The 20343-nt window shown below is 42.7% G+C and overlaps 1 protein-coding gene across 1 annotated transcript in view; it reads right to left on the bottom strand.

Moving 5' to 3' along the window:
* The window catches only part of DRD3 (dopamine receptor D3), an 857963-nt gene that overhangs the window by 513321 nt on the left and 324299 nt on the right, over positions 1–20343 (bottom strand). Inside the window, exon 2 of the mRNA XM_078655903.1 lies at positions 14908–15020. Within this exon, the coding sequence (XP_078512029.1) occupies positions 14908–15020 (113 nt within the window). The remainder of the gene's footprint in view (positions 1–14907; positions 15021–20343) is intronic.

Below are 20343 nucleotides of genomic sequence, written 5' to 3'. Positions count from 1 at the left end.
ACTGTTGCATTTGTAAATTACACAGGTATTAATGAGTCAAAATCTTTGCAGAGGCTGTTAGTATATATAAGAATGTCAAAATAATAAAGTATCATAAAATGTACCTCATTACCATGCAGTCTTTTTTTTGCTGCATATTTTAGTCAACACTGTGACATACTTTTGTCCTCCATTGCTGCATAATTCCAGTGGCCCCAGAGCAGGCAGTAGATGTTTAAAGTGTGTATGCAAGAAACAGAGAAACTGTGAAGTTTGCAAACTTAGGGGCGATGATGATGGCGGGCGGACAAAGTCCGCCCGCCATCGTGGTGCAAGCGGGACCAACCACCATAGGTGCGCGGTCCCGCACGACAAATTAGGATGCGTCTGCCACACTGGCGGGCACATCCTGTATGTTTACATTGTGGCGGGTGGCAGCATCCGCCACAATGTAAAAACACATGTTTTACATTTCAATGTACAACGTGGCAGGAACCGTGCGGTGCATGCCACCTTGTACATGAAAATGTAGGGGGGTACCATAGGTACCCCCCACGTGCAGCACCCCACCCCCCACCCCCCTGGGGGCCCGAAACGGGCCGTGAAGGCATTTTCCGCCTGACAGACATTCTAATACCCACGGCGTTGCCTGCACGGCACTGCCTCCATTAACCCCCTGTACCTGGTCCCGCAAGGCGGCCGGAACAGGCCCGCCTTGCGGGACCACGGCGGACGTTCTTTCCGTCTGCCGCGGTACCTTTTCCCTTCCCACTGCCATCCTAATATGGCGGTGGGAATTTTAAGGTCGATGGCGGTGAATCAGCAACGGCCGGGCCAGCGGGCCTCACCGCCGGCCCGGCGGTCGCAGATTCACCGCCATCGTAATTGGCCCCAGAGTTTGGTGTGTGTGCCGATCCCCAGTGAATTGCTCTACTACTTCTGAAGAAGGCCAATGGAGATACCAATGGGTGAAATGGACTGGCCTCAAGCGTCTTGCGACCGTAGTGACAGCGTCACTATCACTCTAGGGTGTGCTGCTTCAAATGCCTGCCCGCAAGACTGGAGGTGAACTTCAGTATGGATTGGGGTGGACAGGCCTTCAAGGTTAACTCATATTTGCCACCGCAAGGGTCCACCTACTGGTGCTAAGACACCAGGGCTTCTAAGGTCTGTTGGGGCCTTCTAAGGTCTAGCACGGGAATGTGTTCCATCAGGAGAGTGTTCCGGTGGACTTGTCATGAAGGCTGAACCTTGTTCTCTAGTTCCAAATTTGGCAGCTCTCGCCAGAGTGCCACATCCTCTCCCCCACTGAACATCATACTGCCCCAGTGAGTGAAAATTGCACTGCCTTCAGCTACTACCAAATTGTGCCGCGACTCAATTTAAATTATGCACTAGACAAGAGTGATATCTTGCCTGAAGAAAAAAAGTAATAGCATCTTGAAAAAAGCAAACACTCATAAGGAAATGCAAAGATAAGTAAAGCATGTGAAATCTAAGCAGGAACAACATGGTTACCTTAACGCTTTTACACTCATTATTCAGAAATCAGTGAGTGCTTTTCCCTCAAAAGTTCAGGACATGACTACAGGCTCCAGAAGGGACCTGTTCTAATCTCCATTGAAGTATCCTTACAAAATGGAAGGATTTTGGTTTAAAAAGACCCCATCCCTGAACACAGAGCCGCCGTACACATTATATAAGCTAAAATAATTCAAACAGTTGAAAAGGATCACATTAAACGTTTTCCCCTCACCCATCAACCAGGTATTGCAGTCCCTCTAGGAATGGTGCATTTCCCCACCCTGGGAAAACAATGTTATTGAAAGAAAGTAGATACAAAGAAATAGTGGTTAACTGGCAAACTATGTAAAGTGGCGCTCATGTGTGTGGGTGTGAATAACACTAATCTGGCCTGTCTGCGAGCACTCTGTATTGCTTTATTTAGTTATTTATTTTTTGTCTTTTGATCCTTTTTTTTCTCTTGGTCTGGAGGTTGCACTTTGGAATAGAATAAGGTCAGAAAATGACATTTCCAGCCAAAGAGTTTCGTTCTTTTTTTGGATCCATTTCACAGTTTATTTTTCCTTCTCTGCCTGTCTCAGAGCAGCCGGGCCTTATCTATAGGCATTGGCTATTTCTGTGGAGGGTGCAGCATAAGGAAGGGCAGAGGGCGGATGGCCTCTGTGACTGGAGGAAGGTCACAGGGCAAATGCAGGGCCATTATAGGTAACGCTTTTGCGTGCTAATGGCCCTGCTAATCTCGGAAGGGAGAGGGGAAATGATTTTGTTTCCTCTTCCTTCCACCCTTGTCCCCCCACTCCAAAATCTGGGGGGATATATCCCCCGCGCCCCCCACACTTCCTACGCCCATGGGTTTTTCACACAGAGATTTTGCTGCTAAAAAGTAATGATGTTGTGGATCCTTTTTATTCAATTTTTTTATACACAACAGCCAACGCGTTTCACCCTTGCCGGCTTCTTCAGGGCAAGTAAGCAGTCCAAATAGTCCCAAATCGGTCGACACGATATATGAAGTGGGTTCTGACTGAGATAGTGACCACGGATCTCTATACTTAAGACATCCTGTTTCAGACGTTCTGATCGGGAACAATATTCATGAAAGTGCCAACCAATTTGGGACTATTTGGACCGCTTACTTGCCCTGAAGAAGCCCTCAAAGGTGAAACGCGTTGGCTGTTGTGTATAAAAAATTGAGTAAAAAGGACCCACAACATCATCTAGTGAAAGAATCATTATTACTGTCATCGCTGTCCGTTATCCTCTGTGGGATTAGAACCCTATGATTGTTTGCTTTTACAAATTTTCCTCTCTCATCTTTTGTGCTCAAAATCTTGATGCTTTCTTGTTGTGTTTTGGGGCCTATGCTGTCATGGGCCAGTGGCCCAGTTACACAAAGTGCATTGTTATTTTTATCAGGAGAAGTGTAGAACATAGAATAGTAGAATGTTTGTTATTATTAATGTTATTTCTCTCATTTGACTACTTCTTAACTCATTGGGCCCGATTCACAAAGGTAAACTGAGACGAAAGTCTACCGTTACGACTTTCGGTATTCACAACTGGCATTTACGAGTAGTAAAGTTAGACTTTTGTCTCAGTTTTGGTCTGAGTTAAACTTAAGAGCACAAGTTATGTTTAACTTGGACAAAAGTCTTACTTTAGTACTTTAAATGGCCTTTGTGAATACTGAAAGTTGTAAAGTTAGACTTTGGTCTCAGTTTACCTTTGTGAATCGGGCCCATTATCTTCATTACATTTCAAAAATGCATATCCATTTTTCAATCATTAGATTTTACCATATACATTGATGTATGGTCGGTACAGTGATATGTTGATGCAGTCCTTGGTGCAAACACCTGTACCCGGCTTCTGAAGATGGTAGTGTGTGAGAAGGACGTATGACGTATTCACGCCTGCTTTTACAACGCATGCCTTTACAACGCAGGCAATACAACAAACGCGTCATTACCACATGTTCCATTACAATGCAAGTCATTACAACGCCCTTCCGGTGCTCACTTTTATGTGATGGAGTGTTATGTCAACTAAGAACTGTTAATTGTTGTTGCTCATCACACCAAAAAGACAGTGTCCAGGTTTACTCCTGATTACTCAGTATTATTGCTCCACAGGTTTTGCTACAAGCATATCTGAATACTTTTTTAGGGCTTAATATTCAGTTTTTTCCAAAGAGGATTGTGTGCTTTACTTCTGGTTTATACCTGAATAACTAATGAGCTTTCCAAAAGGTGCCGCTCATAAAAAAAGCTATGTAAATTGGTGTAAATTGGTGATCAATCATTTTTCTCCACAATCTCCATTAGTGTGTCTGTCAAAAGGCGGTACAAGTCTCTCCAGAAACCAATATGTTATCATGTTACTCTAGTGTCATGACCTCTTATTGCCGTCTTTATAGTTCAGCAGAATTCTGCATCACAAATATGGCGGCCATCCTGTCCTCTTTATTACAAATGCATTATAGCCGAGGGCACTTGTAATATGGTGGATCTGATATCTGCCACATTTTGAAGGAGTATCCCATCTGCCAAACTCTAAATTTAGTAATGTACCGCTGAAAAGTGCTAACAATGGAAACATGAAGAGAAATCAAAGCAACGTTTTTAAAGGTATTAATGTGTTCTAGGAATCGGAGAAGGATAAATGTAATGAAATATACTGAGAATGTGTTAATTGCAATGTCAACGCAAAAAAAGAATGAGATTGCTCTCTGATGCAAGGCGCACTCACTTCCGGTCTGGAAACAAAGGGGTGCCCCCGAATTATCGAAGTAGGAATCTGAATGGCTCCAAATATTGAGGACACCATATCAAAGGACAAAATATCAAAAGGTAAGTAAGTGTAGATTTTCTCTATGTAACTCCGCATATATCTACCTTAAGAATAATAAACTAATATATTCCCCTCATGCACTTAACTTTCATTATTTTGTCTCTAATTATTCTGTCCACATACTAGCGTATCACGATATTCCTAGCCTCAATATTCTGTAGTACAATTAGGAAAAGGAAGAACCAAACACATGGAAGAAATACTGAGTGGAGCTGATGATCAGACTGCAGCAGGTCACCCACCAAATGCATTACATGCACACATCATAATGGGCACTTTGGTATTACAGAAGAGGCCACAGATGTTTGTGCGGCCTCTTCTGTAATACTGAAAGTGCTGGCACACAGACAGCACCAATGCTTTCTCAAGAAGGCATTCCTTCATTTGCATGGGGGTGTGGCCCCATGCATATGAGGGAATCCCTTTGCTTCTGTGCCTGCACCATATTATAGGCGTGGGCGCAGAGACAAAGAAGCTGTCAGGGGGCTCACTGACAGCACGCCACCAAGAAGATAGCAGCCATCTGGAGGGGGTCCAATGGACAATTTCTCGACCACCCTTTTCATTAACGTGTTCTGGGAGGTGCTGGTTGTTATTTTGTGATTAAATTATAGCACTTTTTAAGAGACAACAGGGGCTGTATTACGGTATTCAGCACAATTTCCTGGTTAGCGCTGGGTGAAACTTTAAAAAAGTGCGCCCAGCGCTAATCAGGAAAATGTGCTGCATTATAGTAAATGTGCTTTCCCCAGGACAGCCGCGAACTCGCGCTGCCGAGGGGGGAGGCTTTAAGGTGAAAAATGGAGCAGCTGCTTTGAAGCCACTAAGTGTTTCACCGTGCAAGTGGCAACCGATTTGCACTTTTAAATGGGACCCACTTTCTGCCCTATGGAGGGCTACCTTCGTGGTATGCAGTGCAAGGTGGCACAATCGCAGTGCGCTTCCTGACAGCTTCTTTGCCTCTGCGCTTGCGTCTGTAATATGGCACGGGTGCAGAGGCAAACAGATTCCCTCATCATCATAGGGCCATGCCCCTATGCAAATGAGGGCATACCCTCTGATAATAACGCCAGCACTATCGGTATTACAGAAGGGGATGCACAAGCATATGCAGTCCCTTCTGTAATATCAAATTGCCCCGGGATGGGCAGAGTAGGTGCATAGACCCGTTGTACCCCCGGGGCACTCTGTAATATTGCTCCTGACGTGGCATAAACAATATACAAGAGACAATCGCCGGATAGCCTCATTACACTTCAGCACGATGAGCCCAAGCCTTCGGCCCACATTCTTCGATTGCAATATTGAAACAACTTGATTCAGGGAAATGGTTTCTTGAAGACTTCAGTTGTAAGAAGCTTGCCGCCCAACAGTCCACGGGACCGGCCACCATGTTTTAGTCATTGTGTGCATGTTGTGCGATCAGGTGTTGGGAAGCGGAGTATTGATTCTTTGAGGGGATGGAAGACTGTGCCATTTTTGTCGATATGTCGGACCTTTGTGGCTTTGTGAATAAAGTAGTGTCTTCAAGTTTAGTCATGTATTTACCAGGAGCCAGTGGACTGTTCCAGAGTTGTTTTGGCATAATACAACACCTGTAAAATATGTCCCATCTTGAACATCTGTAAATTGAGTCCCATCTTGGTGGTTTTGTTTAGAAGCATTTGAAGAAAATTGATTTACTTATTTGGGAGGCCTTTATAGATCACATTACAGTAGTCTATGCACCCCTTACCAGGTATTTTGTTATTTCAATCGCATGAGAGGTTTGAGGTAGAGGTGAATTTTTCAGAGCATGGAGCTTTGTGTTTTGATGACCATTGAAACTGTTAATTTTGGGATTGAAAGAGAGGTCTGAGTCACAGTTGATTCTCACATATATATTCTAATACTCAGAAACATGTGGTAAAACATAGATAACATAGCAAAACATTCAGCAGCATAACTGTGCTTCATTCACAATGACACTGTAAGATTAGATGTAGATTTTCTTTGTTGTGCCTAATAGCCACATTTCAAAGCGCTATCTATATCATGCATACCAACCTTCCTGATTGAGGCGAGAAACAATCAGTAGTCTCCAGCCTCCCGATTCCTGCATGCAGAAACCCGAATCGGAGTTTTGTAAAACTCAAAAAATAAAATGTTGATGACCTTCACGCACACTCCAATTACCCCTTCTAAGAAATACCTCTGTCATCTAAGGTTAACTCTTTGCCCTTAACTCTTGGAGGGGGAAATTAGAGCGTGTGACAGGCCCAACAATTTATTTTTGACTGTTTTACACGCAGACAAAAACAGAGTTTAGAACCTTGTCTTTGTGCTATGTTCTTAAGCTGTCAAAAATGAAATGCTGATTGTCTGTCACCATACATACCAATTAACCCAATCCAGGCAGATTGCCTCTCCTCCAAAAAAGTCCCGGGGGAAATACATTCTCTGACTATTTTTCTAGGTCGAACCTAGACAGCACATGCGCTGTCTGCAAGACATGTTGTTATCCCTTCTGTGGGCTTTTGGCACGTCCATCAATTGTTATCGGTTGTTACCTGTGGCATTCTGAAATGCTGACTTTTTATGGGTATTTGTCCCTCCTTTCTTTGTCTGTTCCCACCCCATTGCGACTTCACGAATTGTTTCATTTGCTTGTCCGAAGACATCCACCTCACAGCGCGAGATGGCCCCTCCTCCCGTCTGGGCAAGCTGCCTATCTTTTGGTTAGCCATCCCATTGCAATGCAAAGCTTCCTCATGACACGGGGTGCGATCCTCTACGTGTTCATGAAGGGCTTTTGTTAACCCGATTCTGTACACATCAGCAAGTTCAACCATTTACTAATATTGAATTGTTTCCTTTCCTTTTTTGTAGTGATATTGTATAATTTTAATTAGCATATAATTTGTTAAAATTGGGGAGGGGTCGCTGACACAAAGACTCGACCCCGGGACCCCAGACCCAAAGTCGGCATCTCTGTATGTTGCGCCACATTCAGCCCCTCTGTCTGTTGTGTGTGCTGGCTAAATGCCTGTAAGGTCACAAATAATTTGCTCCCGCCAAAGCTCTGACTCCCCAGCTCCTCCCGTAGGTTTTTATTTTTATTATATGCTGAAATCTGTGCAAATTACTCAGTCTGGCGCTAATCCTGGCAAAGTCACTCAGTTGAAGCAGTCCTTCCCTGCCTCCTGTCACATGCTGGTATGTGAACAAACATACTCACAGGACTTTCGTATAGTGCCGCCTTGCCCCCTTCTGAATTTGATGCCGCCAAAGCGCTGATTCCCCAGTTCCTCCTGCTGGTTTTTATTTGATATAAGGCTATAGTAAAGGACTTCCAAAACGTCTACTGTCATATGCAACTATTAGTTGTTTTGAAACTGGCATAATAAATAGATGTAGTAAAAATTATTATTTTAAGCTGTGCCAAATCAGTGGAGTTTACACTCTCCATAGGGCTTTTGGGGCCTTGTCAATGAAAGAATATGTTTCACATTGTCCTTTTACATGTCCTACTTTTAAATACCATGCACCCTGACGTATTGGGCATGAAGGCCTACTTAGGGTGACTTATTAATATTTAAAAGAAGAGTTTAGACATGTCAAATTGAGTATTTTGACAGGCTGAGTATGCATTTTTACAACTGCACCAACAGGCTGCAGTAGTAGTGGGCCTGCTGTCATGTTTGGCACTGTCTCTGCAGATGTGGCAGAATATGTGGCGCATTTCATTAGTAGCATTTAACGTACAGACCATGGGCACACTTTGTACCATATACCAGGGACTTACAGGTAAATTAAATATGCTAATTATGAGTGTAGCCAATTTCAACATATTTTAGTGATCACAGCACAAGTACTGGGGTTTGGTTAGCAGAGTCTCGGTGCACCGCTCAGGTACTCAAACTGCATTCACTTGGGACTTCTATTTGTTTGTAAGCAGGCTATCAAGCTATAAAAATTACTTAAATATGCTTGCGAACATAAAAAAAACACAAAAAGGACAGTGTGCTAGTCCTTGCTCAGCAATCCTAAGCACACAGCATGCAATGAAGGAAGTGCTGGTTGAAGGTGTGAAGCCAGGCTTTATGTTGGAAACTTTTTTTATTCAAGTCTAGGTATCAGGTGCACTCCAGTGCCAAGACTTAGCACGAGTAGCTCAAAACAACACAATGGGCCCGATTCACAGAACTAACCTATCCTAAACTTACTACCATTTTTGGATTCACAGAAGGCACTTACTCATTTTGGTATTAACAGAAGACATTTACTCATTTCAGTATTCCCAGAAGTTAGGACTCCTAACTTTAGGACTCCTAAATGCCTCCTGTGAATACCAAAAGTCTTAAAATTAGGAATGTTCTCAATTTAGTAGTAGTAAAGTTAGGACTCCTAACTTTAGGACTCCTAAATGCCTTCTGTGAATACCAAAAGTCCTAAAATTAGGATTTTTCGCAATTTAGTAGTAGTAAAGTTAGGATTCCTTACTTTAGGACTCCTAAATGCCTTCTGTGAATACAGAAAGTTTTAAAATTAGGATTTTTCTCAGTTCAGTAGTAGTAAAGTTAGGAGTCCTAACTCTCAAAAGACACCTCACTAGAAAAATCTGCATAGTGCAGCCTGGCCCCCAGCCACTGAGATGCCCGTCACAATGATACATAATCCAACCATTGCTGGGAGAGAGTCAGGGAGCACAACCGAGCAGCTTGGCTGTCTGTTTGCTTATTGGAATATACTCCACCAGCACCCGATAACTCACTCCATAATACACAACATAATTAAGTTAAAAACATGTGACAGCCGTCCTTTTGGTCTTGCTTTAGGCAAACAACTTTTTGATATTCACAAAGGTAAGTTACGAGTAGTATCAGGCGAATTTCCACTCTTGGGGCGGAATCTCCCCACTCCGGGCGGAATCTCCCCAATCAGGGTGGAGATCTGCTCCCAGTGCAGAGATTCCACCAGAGTTGTGAGATTCCTCCCGGAGTGAGGAAACTTGGCCCCAAGTGCAGAAACTCCACAGTCATAAAGATACTACTTGTAACTTACCTTTGTGAATGTAGTAAAATTAGATTTTTGGTCAAAACTTAAACCAAAAGTCTAAGTTCACCATTGTGAATCAGGCCCAGAGAATCTACAACACATCATGCTGTCTTGAACCAACCCTGCTGGCACACACAATATTGCGAGTTTTGCAACAGTGACCACACTGAGGCTGTTTGACCTTGTTATGCCACAGTGGGGGATGCTGCAGGAGATGGAAAGCAGCAGAGCATTTTTTTTCTTCTGTGACATTGGGCAATAACAATACATCACCATTGTAGTTTATATGGGAATGTGGGAAATGGATAATTGGGGAAGGTCCCAGGCCAATAAGGCACCCATTGCAACAATTATAGCCTTTTAACTTTCATGCCTGGAACCAACTTATAATTGAACCCAAAACTGGTAACAATTACGCTCCCATGTAGCAATTGACACTTTGGATAGTGAGGCATAGCAGGCATAGGCTTGCTCAGGAAAAGTCTGTCAGTTAGAATCCCAGAACTATGCAAAGCACACCTCAATATTTTAATTCAAATACAGCTAAAGCTTAACCTAAAATCACAAATGTCTATAATTAAAACCAGAGACCTTTAACTCCTGAAATGGATATCTGTGTAAGAGTGTAAGAAGGTTTCTCAGTATTAAACAATGTAAAGCCACTTCCCCAGTGGCGTAGCTAGACATTTTGCCCCCTGCGGCAGCCGTACATAAGAGCGGGGGTGCTGGCGATTCCTGCGACGACAGGTAAGAGCCAGGGGGAGGCCGCCACACCCAAAACTCGTGCCTCCCCCGCCACCTCCCTGCTATGCCACTGCACTTCCTATGTTTTTTTATCACAGAGGTCACAGTGTAAACCCTCTTCCCTTCTTATTGCATCTATAAGACACATCACAGTGTCTTCAAATTCCCTTACCTAATGTACTCAACAGGGAGTCAGTGTAAACAGTGTTGCTGTCAGTAATGAACAATGGAGCTCTGCACACAACAGCTGCCCAATCAAAAGCACATAATGTAACAAGATCAAACAAAGAGGCGTAACCAAAGCCCTTCTCTCAATACTGTTTTTTGATTCTTTTTGTGATTACATAAGCTCAGGCACATGGTCAAAACAAACTCTAGCCAGTTGTAAAATGAAGGAACTACTTGCTTCACTTTGACTTTATTTTGGCTTGTTGCCATAAAAGTACATGTTATGAAACACAGTTAAAATATTCAAAATAATAAAAGGATAAAGCTACAAATAAGCAACTCTCATTCATACTTGGCCAATAAATATTTAAAAAAATATATCAATAGACTAAAACAAAACAATCCCTCTGAGAAGGCATAATAATATTACATTAGCAGCAATGGCAGATATTAAAAATACAGATTGCATGACCTTGTCTATCGATGAAACGATAGCCCACTTCAATCTATACCTCCACATATTTAAAAGAAACCAGGAGACTGCAAAGACTATTGGGCGGGTTGTATTGGTTCTTAAGATTCTTAAGGCAGATTTGTGGTCCCTAAACCTCATATTACGGCAAAGCAGAACAATCCAGGCCCTTCTATGAAAATAGTACTGGGAGCAAAAAAACAAAACATGCTCAACATTTTCCTTGGTACCAACACAAAAGGGACAACTCATCTCCTGCTCTATAGGGGACGCTACCATCGCGCCTTAAGAGGGTGAAGAGGCAGGGTCTCAAACCGCAATTAATGTACAATTTTCTGCCAGTCGAAAGCTTGATGTCATCCATAAACTCTTCCAAAAAATAGGAATCATTAAATTCTAAGAAAGCTGCAGTAAGGGGGCCCACATTCCCTAACCTGTGAAACCCTTCATCTATATGTCTTCAATAGATTGCTTTTAACATGGACATTGTCATCCTACCTGCAGTTTCAGTATATGCCCTAAGGGTCTCACAACCGATCTTAACTAAGCTGCGTTTGATATATTCTAACCAAGCAATGCTTCCTAGCCCACAGCATTTTAAAATGTCTTCAAGACCCAGCCTGTAGGCATTATGTGCCTATTCCGTTGTTGACCAAACCTCCTCCAGTACATCAGCGGTCTGAATCTGACCCTATGCCCAAGAGATCTAATATCCAGATCTACCCGCCAAGGTACAAGGGGGGTACTTGCTGGCAAATTGGCAAGGATATGTAAAAAACAGTTCTTTACCATTACCATGTCATTTACATTCTTGGGTCCCCAGAGTGCACCACCATATAGCGACCCTCCCAATGCATGCAAGTTATAGATTGGTAGAACAAGGGTCACATGACGAAAGCTAGAATCCTAGACAGCCCTAAAAATACCATCTGTATAATGCTCCAATCAAAGTTTACTCTTCTGGATTTGCGAAGACCAACCAAAGGAGTCCCTGAGGGTAAAGCCCAAATAAACAAAAATGGAAACTCTCTTCAGGGGAACACCATTGTAACTTGGGTGTGGCCAAGTAGTCGAGCAAGGATTTAAAACCATGTCATTGGTTTTACTAATATTGATATCCAGCCCTCTCTGCCTGCAGAAGACGCTGGAACGATCAAACAGGTTTTGTATGCCCATGGGAGACATAGAGATCAGCAAGGTATTGTCCGCAAACAGGAGTGCCGGGATCTTTCTATTGGCCAGGGTCAGTGCATCATGCTTACACTGTTCCAAATTAGTCATTAGATCATTAATAACATGTAAAAAAAAGGGTTGGGGCTAAAACACATCCATGTCTCACACCCGAGAGACTGGGATAGGATCAGTTAACTCAGCAGAAGTCCCACATCTGACCTGGGCAAAGCTGGTATTATGCTACCTTCTTAAAACATCCACAAGATATTACTGGACACCCATGTTGGTCAAACCTTCCCAAAGTGCCAAGGGAGACAAAGGGGACAAGGTCAAATGCTGACCGAAGATCAACATAAATTACATATAAATGACCCACACCCACCATAACATATTTTCAATAAACTATAGGGTAAAAGCCAACCAACGTGTTTCGTTTGATATTACAAAGGAATTTCATCAGGGCTGAAAGTAATCACATACAGAACTACATAAATAGACACATAAATATAACATAACATTATTAGACAAAATCATCAAATAACTTACAAACATAATTAACTTAACAAACATAGACAGAAAAAACATTCCAAATTACATGAGTCCCATATAGTCATCTTGTTTGTTCTATACATGCAGGTAGTCTTGCCATAAGTAATGTAGATTCTAATAGGAAATCTCATGATGTGGAAATCAGTCCATACGCATGTATATACCTATGATGTTTCGATTGGATACATATACATTTATCTCTTTTCCCTCTAGGATCTGTAATACTTGGATGTGGAGTGTTTTTATATCATAGGGAAATGGTTTTTCATGTTTGTGTTTGTGCCTAAACCTATGTACTAGGTCCGTATTTTCATGGGATTCATGGAAATTGGAAAGTTTTTTCTGTCTATGTTTGTTAAGTTAATTATGTTTGTAAGTTATTTGATGAGTTTGTCTAATAATGTTATGTTTATTTATGTTATATTTCTGTGCTTATTTCTGTAGTTCTTTATGTGATTACTTTCATCCCTGATGAAGTTCCTTTGTAATATGGAATGAAACGCGTTGGCTGGCTTTTAACCTATATATTATATGTGATCAATAAAGGAAGATGATGGAATAATTAAATTGATTATGAACTTCTTTCCTGGTGCACCGTCCTCTCTTTTGAAGACATTTCTGACTGTTGTTCTCAGTGGCACTCAACAGCTGCAAGTGCCAGAAGAATTGTGCACATGACATATACATCTGATATATTTGATTGAGGTGCAACAATTAGTCTGCTGCTGAAAGTTTTGTTTGTGTACATATTTCCAATAAACTAACTGCAGTTGAAGGACCTGATCAATAGTACTTATCTCAGCCCTGAACCCTGCTTGTAATGGTGTGAGCATGTCTGTAACCTCCATCTAATCCTGCAGTCAACTCAGTAGAATTAGACTAAAGAGCTTCTGCGAACTATCAATAAGACTTATCAGTCAGTAATTGGATGGAAGTGACCTATGATTATAAATTGGAATGATCTCTGCTCAGGCCCTTGACGGTGGAGTTGGTAGCCCATTCATGGTACTATTAAAAAACACCAAAAAAATAGGGATCCCATATTTCCTTCTCTACTTTAAAAAGATCACCTGGAACTTTATCCAGGCCAATGCTTTCCCTGGAGTGATTGAATCAATAGCATTTACCACTTCACACGCTGTGACTGAGGCTGCAGCACAAACAAACAGGCAGGAAGTATCTCCCCCAAGCGAGACATGAGATGACAAACCTGTCTCTAGTTGTTCTCCCAGGCCAGCCACAGCCCTATCAAGGCCCATCATGGACCCACTCCCAGGAATCACTTCATTCTTGGTGTGAGCATTTAGGCCAAAAAAATGGTCAACCCAGGCAGTAGCTAAAATAGTACATTCCAGGACCTTGGTTGGCTAATGTATGCCAAAACCGGTGACAAGTATTCCAGTTTGCTGCGAACGCTAATGCCTCCCAAAACAAAAAATCATGCTTGTGCTTGACCTTTAAAATGACAGCCTTGTAGGAGGCTCTAGCTTCCTTAATTAGGAATTCCTTCCTTTGATTGTGGCCATAAGAGAGCGTCTGCAGGCCCTACAATCCTTTTTATACCAATTTGCCTCATTTGACTGCTTAGAAAGGGATCCAGCCTCTACTATGAAAATGTCCTTTATAGAACAGAACAATGATTGATGAATAACTGAAAAAGCCTATCATGAGGTGGATACTAAAGAGCTCCCTCCCAGCGTCAGAACTGCTTCCAATGCAGAAATAAGCAACTCTAAGAGTTGCAACTGGATAAGAGGAGTCGATGAATGACATGCATGGAGGTGGGGAATTTGGGAGATTATGTCAGGGAAAATGGTGGCAGCTCCCAGACTGCGATCCAGAAAAGAAGTTACGAGTAAAACTGTGACCTCCTCGCTATCAATATTGTGGTCACAATTCCACCTACGAGCAGGGGAATTGGAGCCACAAGTGAGTAGCAGAAGGAGGGTAAGTGGATGGTCAAAAGGAGTTGATAAGGGCTGTGATTGATGCTACTTTGGCACCCAGAATGATTTGCTTACAGATTAAAGATATATTTAGCATCTACTGCAGTCTAATAAAGACTTGAGGATAATGGTGGATCTAGGAGAATTTGTTTCATACTTCCAATCCCAATTTACCATTGATCAACAAAGTTTCACAAAGGCAAGTCATTTTCCTGAGACATTCTGCCAGCAGTGATCCATGTCTTTATTTTCCTGCATGTAGATTGAAATACAGAACTTTAACCACTAGATTACATATGCTGTTCCATAACGAGACGAGACACGAAGACCTGCAATAGGATATCTGAAATTTAAGAGGTGATCAGACAGTGTTGAACGTGTGCTCGATGAGGAAAAGAAACAGAATGAGGTGGGGTAACTACACTGTTCAAGGTTCAGATGGCGGCAGTAATGTGTAGCACGTACCTGTCGATGCTGATGGCACAGAGGTTTAAAATGCTGGCCGTGCACATCATGACATCCATTGTCACAAAAACATCACAGGAGGCACGGCTGAAGGTCCAGATGCCACCGGTTACCTGGCCAGTGAAGAAAGACGTACATTATGAAAATGTAAGCATAACAGAAAAACAGGATCATAAAAAAACAACCGGACATGTCTAGCCTGCACATCTGCACACTCACCACCATACCAAAGGCCACATGGGTTATAGAACTTTCATGCATTGCAGCTGTCTTTGACACTAAGCATTGGCATTGGCATGTGTCATGCTCATGTGAGCTATCCAAATATTACTACCCTTACCATCTTAGCTGAGACTGTTTGATGTCTTCACTACAGATTTTCTCAGTGCACACTTCCTTCAATTTCCATTGACACTAACTTATGACCTTATAATATAATGAACTCCTGTCTTACGGGTGAATATTCTGTGCTTTCATAACCATGACTGGTGAATTTCAGTTGTATTACCTTTTTAAACAAGACTATAACTCATTTTTAACTGTGTTCTTCTTAGGAGCACATATATATGTGGACATATCTATATTACCTACTGGCGATCGCCAGTAGGTAGTCATAGGGGCATATTACCAAGGGCATTATCGCCGCATTAGCTGGACTTTTCCCGCTAATACGGCGATAATTTTATCGCCCTATTACCAAGCTGTCGCTAACACCAGTTAGCGACAGCTTGTAGGCGATAGCGGGCATTTAGGGGCCCACTTTGCATGTCAGCGATAATTATCGCTAATGACATGCAAAGTGGGCGTGCCAAGATGTTAGCGACTGAAAACAGTCGCTAACATCTCTAACTCCTATTAACAACTTTTGGAAATATTCGCGCTAAGCGTGAATATCTCCAAAAGCTAACGCCTGCTAAAAGCAGTGCTTAGCCATGTTATCCAATGGAAGGTGGATAACATGGCTAAGAGCATTGTCACAATAATGCATGAATATCGCTGATTTTTCAGCGATATTCATGCATTCCGCAGGATTTTTACCGCTTTTGAGATATACCTTGATAATATCAAGGTATCTCAGCGGTAAAAATCCTCTGTGCTCGGCGATATTTTTTTCCCGCTAACCAAGCAATAGCGATAATTATCGCTATTGCTTGGTAATATGCCCCATAGTTGTGATGTAGTTTCCTTAGGAAGAGCATTTTTTCATTTGCCAATTACTTTGGTGTCGTTTGACAAATCGTCCCAAAATTTTCAAAACCACTCTGCAAACGTAGCTCGTGGTGCTCTACTGTTTGGGGCATGACGTCAACTTTACTGCTGAAGGACCTTGGGGGCCAAGAAGTCCTCCTGGTACCTCTTGTAAGTCCTACACAGCAGTATTCCTGAGAGCTGGTCGGAGACCCAGCCCCGTTCTCCACCACTCTGCAAACGTGCCTACTAGATAAAAAATCTTAGAAATGCACTGAAAAAACCAAAGGTTACAGGGATATTATAATTAGGAATTAGCATTTAAAAAACCTTAGAAATTCACTGAAAAAAAATAAAGGTTAGTGTCCAATTTCTCTCGTACAAAACCATTCACTGACCGTGCCATGAGTGATGTAATATGTGAGGTCTTAAGCAGTGCATTGCGGGGGCTCGAGTAATAGTTAGCTCTGCTGAATTTCACTGGATTTGTACGACTGAAATCTGACTCTAAATATAACGTCCCAGTAACCTTAGTTTTTTTCAGTGAATTTATATTTATAGAGAGAGGGAGATAGCGATAGATAGATAGATTGATTGATTCTTGGAGTTTTAAATCCAGAGATCAAAGGCAGGTCAGGTCACAGAACATAATTGACGCAGCTGTTTGCAGCAATGAAAACAAAACATTGCTTTTCTTTCTTTTGCTCTATTTTTTAGTTTACAATGACAAGGAGAGAGAATGTTTATATTTTGCACTCCTTAGAAAGAGAAAAGTTACAATGTTTATACACATTCTGAGATACTGCAGCTTTTTTTTTTTTAACTGACTTGTATTGAACTGTTTCTGATATATTTGCAACAATATCTAACAGGTTGTTGATGCGTTTAATTTTGGACTAGAGGTAATATGTTTCAAACATGCTTGCTCTCTCATATGAAGGAATAGCAAGGTTTTAGTGGTTTGTTGGAAAGGTGATGGTGTAACCATGTATTTTATGGGGCAAAGTAACCCCTGGTGTTCATTAATAGGATATTGAAATTCACCTCGGAGTTCCATAACTTATAAAAGAGCTCAATCCTCTGTATAGTTATGGAATTCCTGGGTGGCTTGACACACAAACACATACATACACAAAAAGGTTCTGGCAATCCAAAAACAGACAGGCACGGCACTTGCGGATGTAAACACACACAGTCATTTATTGTGCAACATGGTTTGAAGTATTCCAACTCCCATGAGCCTTTGTCAAGGTCAGGGAGCCTACCACCTTTCGTAAATATTGAAATACAAATCATAGACATAGAAGAGTTACACTCCATAATTGGAAAGAGATATCTTCCCATTCAGGAAATTAATTCATTTTCGGAAGACATAATATGATTCATTTTTGTCAGCAGAATGCAAGCAATTACGCAAGCAATAAATGCATAGATTTAGAATGGCATTGAATACGATATGCTTTCCAAAAATAAAGCATACATAGAAATACTGGAGGCAGAATATACACTGAACGAATAGAAAAGTGGTAAATAAAACAGATGCTGCCCAGTAAAGCTCAAGTAGGCTATTTCACTGTACGTGAAAAACATTTCAAATGTACTTGAAAACCACTCTTGCTCAAAAAGCACTGCAGGTAAAAATTTCACAATATATCAAATAAGTATCTAATTTACATAATGACCACTATAGCCCCAATGGGCCACTGTGGACAGATATAACTCCCAATTCAAGTGGAGGAAGTCAAAATGAACAATCATTTTATAAGAAAATAGAGTAAATGAAATGAAATGAAATGAAATGTGCATTTGTACAGCGCGATTGCTGCCCTGAGGCGTCCAAGCGCTACTAAAAATATGGTTGCTTAAAAAGAAAAGGTGGATGAATAGGTGGGTTTTCCGTTTTTTCCGAAAGGAGGACAAATTCGGGTTGGACCTAAGTTGAAGGGAGAGTGAATTCCAAAGTTTGGCGGCATTATGTGCGAACATCCTGCCGTCCGTTCTTGCCTTTTTTATTCTTGGGGCTACAGCCATAAACGCCTGGCTGGAGCGAAGATTCCTACTGGGGTGATACTGAGTTGTTAGATCACCGATGATGGCTGGTCCTGTATCCCAAAAGGATTGATGTGAAATGCACATAGCCTTAAAAGCAATTCTTTGCCGTATCGGCAGCCAATGCAGACTGCTCAGTGCAGCCTTAGCTGACTGTCTACACGGCAGCTGGAGTAGTGTGCGTGCCGCGCAGTTTTGCACTATCTGCAACTTGCGCAATGTATATTCAGGGGCGCCAAGATATAAAACGTTACTAAAGTCCAGACGGGACTGAATTAGACCTTGAATGGCCACCTGCTTTGCCTCCAAAGGCAGAAGAGAAAGAACTTTCCTCAACATCCTGAGCAGACCAAAGCAGGTGTCAGAGAGTTTTGTGGCCTGGATGTTAAATGATAGCGTTCTATCGAGCCAGACCCCCATGCTTTTTATGCTATCCTTTGGGGCTGGTGGGTGCCTAGGCATGGGGGCCACAGGAAGTTGAAGAATGTGGGATTCATGGGGCCCAGAAGCATCAGCTCTGTTTTATCCCCATTATGTTTGAGGGAGGACGAGGTCATCCAACCCTTTACCTCTTCCAAGCACCTTTTCAGCCCCACTGATGCTGGGCGGCCATCCTCCTGCGCCAAAGAGACCACTAGCTGGGTGTCATCCGCGTAAGAAATGATTTTAATACCAAACGGACGGACAACCTCAGCCAGTGGCCTCATATAGATGTTAAAAAGCGCAGGGCTGAGGGAGGATCCCTGTGGGACTCCACACCTCAATGGCCTGCTTGTAGATACTGAGTCTCCGTAAAAAATTTGGAAGGACCTATTGCTCAGAAAAGATTTAAGCCAGAGCCATGCTCCGCCTGTGACACCGATATCCGAAAGACGGCTCAGCAGAGTCTCATGGCTGACCGTATCGAATGCCGCACTTAGATCAAGGAGGATCACTGTCACTGATCCCCCCTGATCCAAGATCTTTCTGGTTTCCTCAGTGACTGCCAGCAGAGCGGTCTCCGTCCCATGTCTGGGGCGAAAACCCGTCTGGGTGGCATCTAGCAGCTGGTTATTCTCGAGATAGTCCACCAGATGGTTATTGATGTGCTTCTCGAGAATCTTGCTCACCCAGGGGAGCAGGGAGATTGGACGATAGCTGCTGAAGTCACTGGGGTCCAGAATGTTTTTTTCTTAGCAAAGCACGGACCATGGCCTGTTTCCAAGCAGAAGGAACGGTACTAGTATTGAGGGAGGCATTCAGGAGGTTCATGATGGTGGGGAACACAACCCGAGCTGCCCGCAACATAACTTCTGGGGGTGCTGGGTTCTTGGCGACCCAGATTTCACCTTGCGGGCTGTGGAGTCCAGAGAGTCAGAATCTAACAGTGGGAAATGATCAAAAATTATTGACGCCTGGGGTGTGGAATCTACCAGGTTTGTCTGTCCCTGAACAGTGGGTACTAGTGCAATGGAGGGGAAAGAGGAGTAGATTTGGTTGACTTTAAGATGGAAATAGTCTGCCAAGTCGTCACATTGAGCTATGGTTTTACCCGAATGCATGTCCGGGGACGGGAGCTTAGTGAGCCTTTCCACTATTTGGAATATTTCCTTGGGTTTAGACTTAGCTCGCAGGATTTTATCCGATAGGTAGGTAGACTGGGCAAATTTGACCTTGGTTTTATAGGACTTGATTGCCTCTCTATATAGCATTTTCTCCTCCAGAGAATATCCCAAGCGCCACCGCCTTTCTATTTTCCTGCAGTGGCGTTTCTTTTCCCTAAGAGTCTCTGTGTACCAAGGGGTGGTTTTTTGCGAGCGTTTTGGAGTGAGTTTGCACAAGGGAAGGGCGGCCTCCAGGGTTTGTGTAATCCAATCTTCGTATTCCTGATTGGCCACACATGGGTCCTCGTTTGAAGAAGGCTGGGCACTCTCCAGTCTAGACCAAGAATCAACTGAGAGTCGAGACCAGATTCTGGTTTTTCTTGCAGGTAAGGGGCACTAGTAGGTGGTCGGACCAGGGGATAGCCATTGGTGGCCTCGCCGCCAACTCTGCAGAGTTACTAAACACTGGGTCGAGTAGATGGCCCTTAGTGTGGGTGGGGGCCTCAACCCGTTGCCTTAACTGTAGCGCCGCTAAATCATCTATCAGCGCCACGGCAGTGTGATCCAGGGTTGCATCGAAATGAAAATTCAGGTCGCCTAATACAGTAAAGTTTGA

Source organism: Lissotriton helveticus, chromosome 8, assembly GCF_964261635.1.
Source record: "Lissotriton helveticus chromosome 8, aLisHel1.1, whole genome shotgun sequence".
NCBI lineage: Eukaryota > Metazoa > Chordata > Amphibia > Caudata > Salamandridae > Lissotriton > Lissotriton helveticus.
This window is presented reverse-complemented; position numbering and strand designations above follow the sequence as displayed.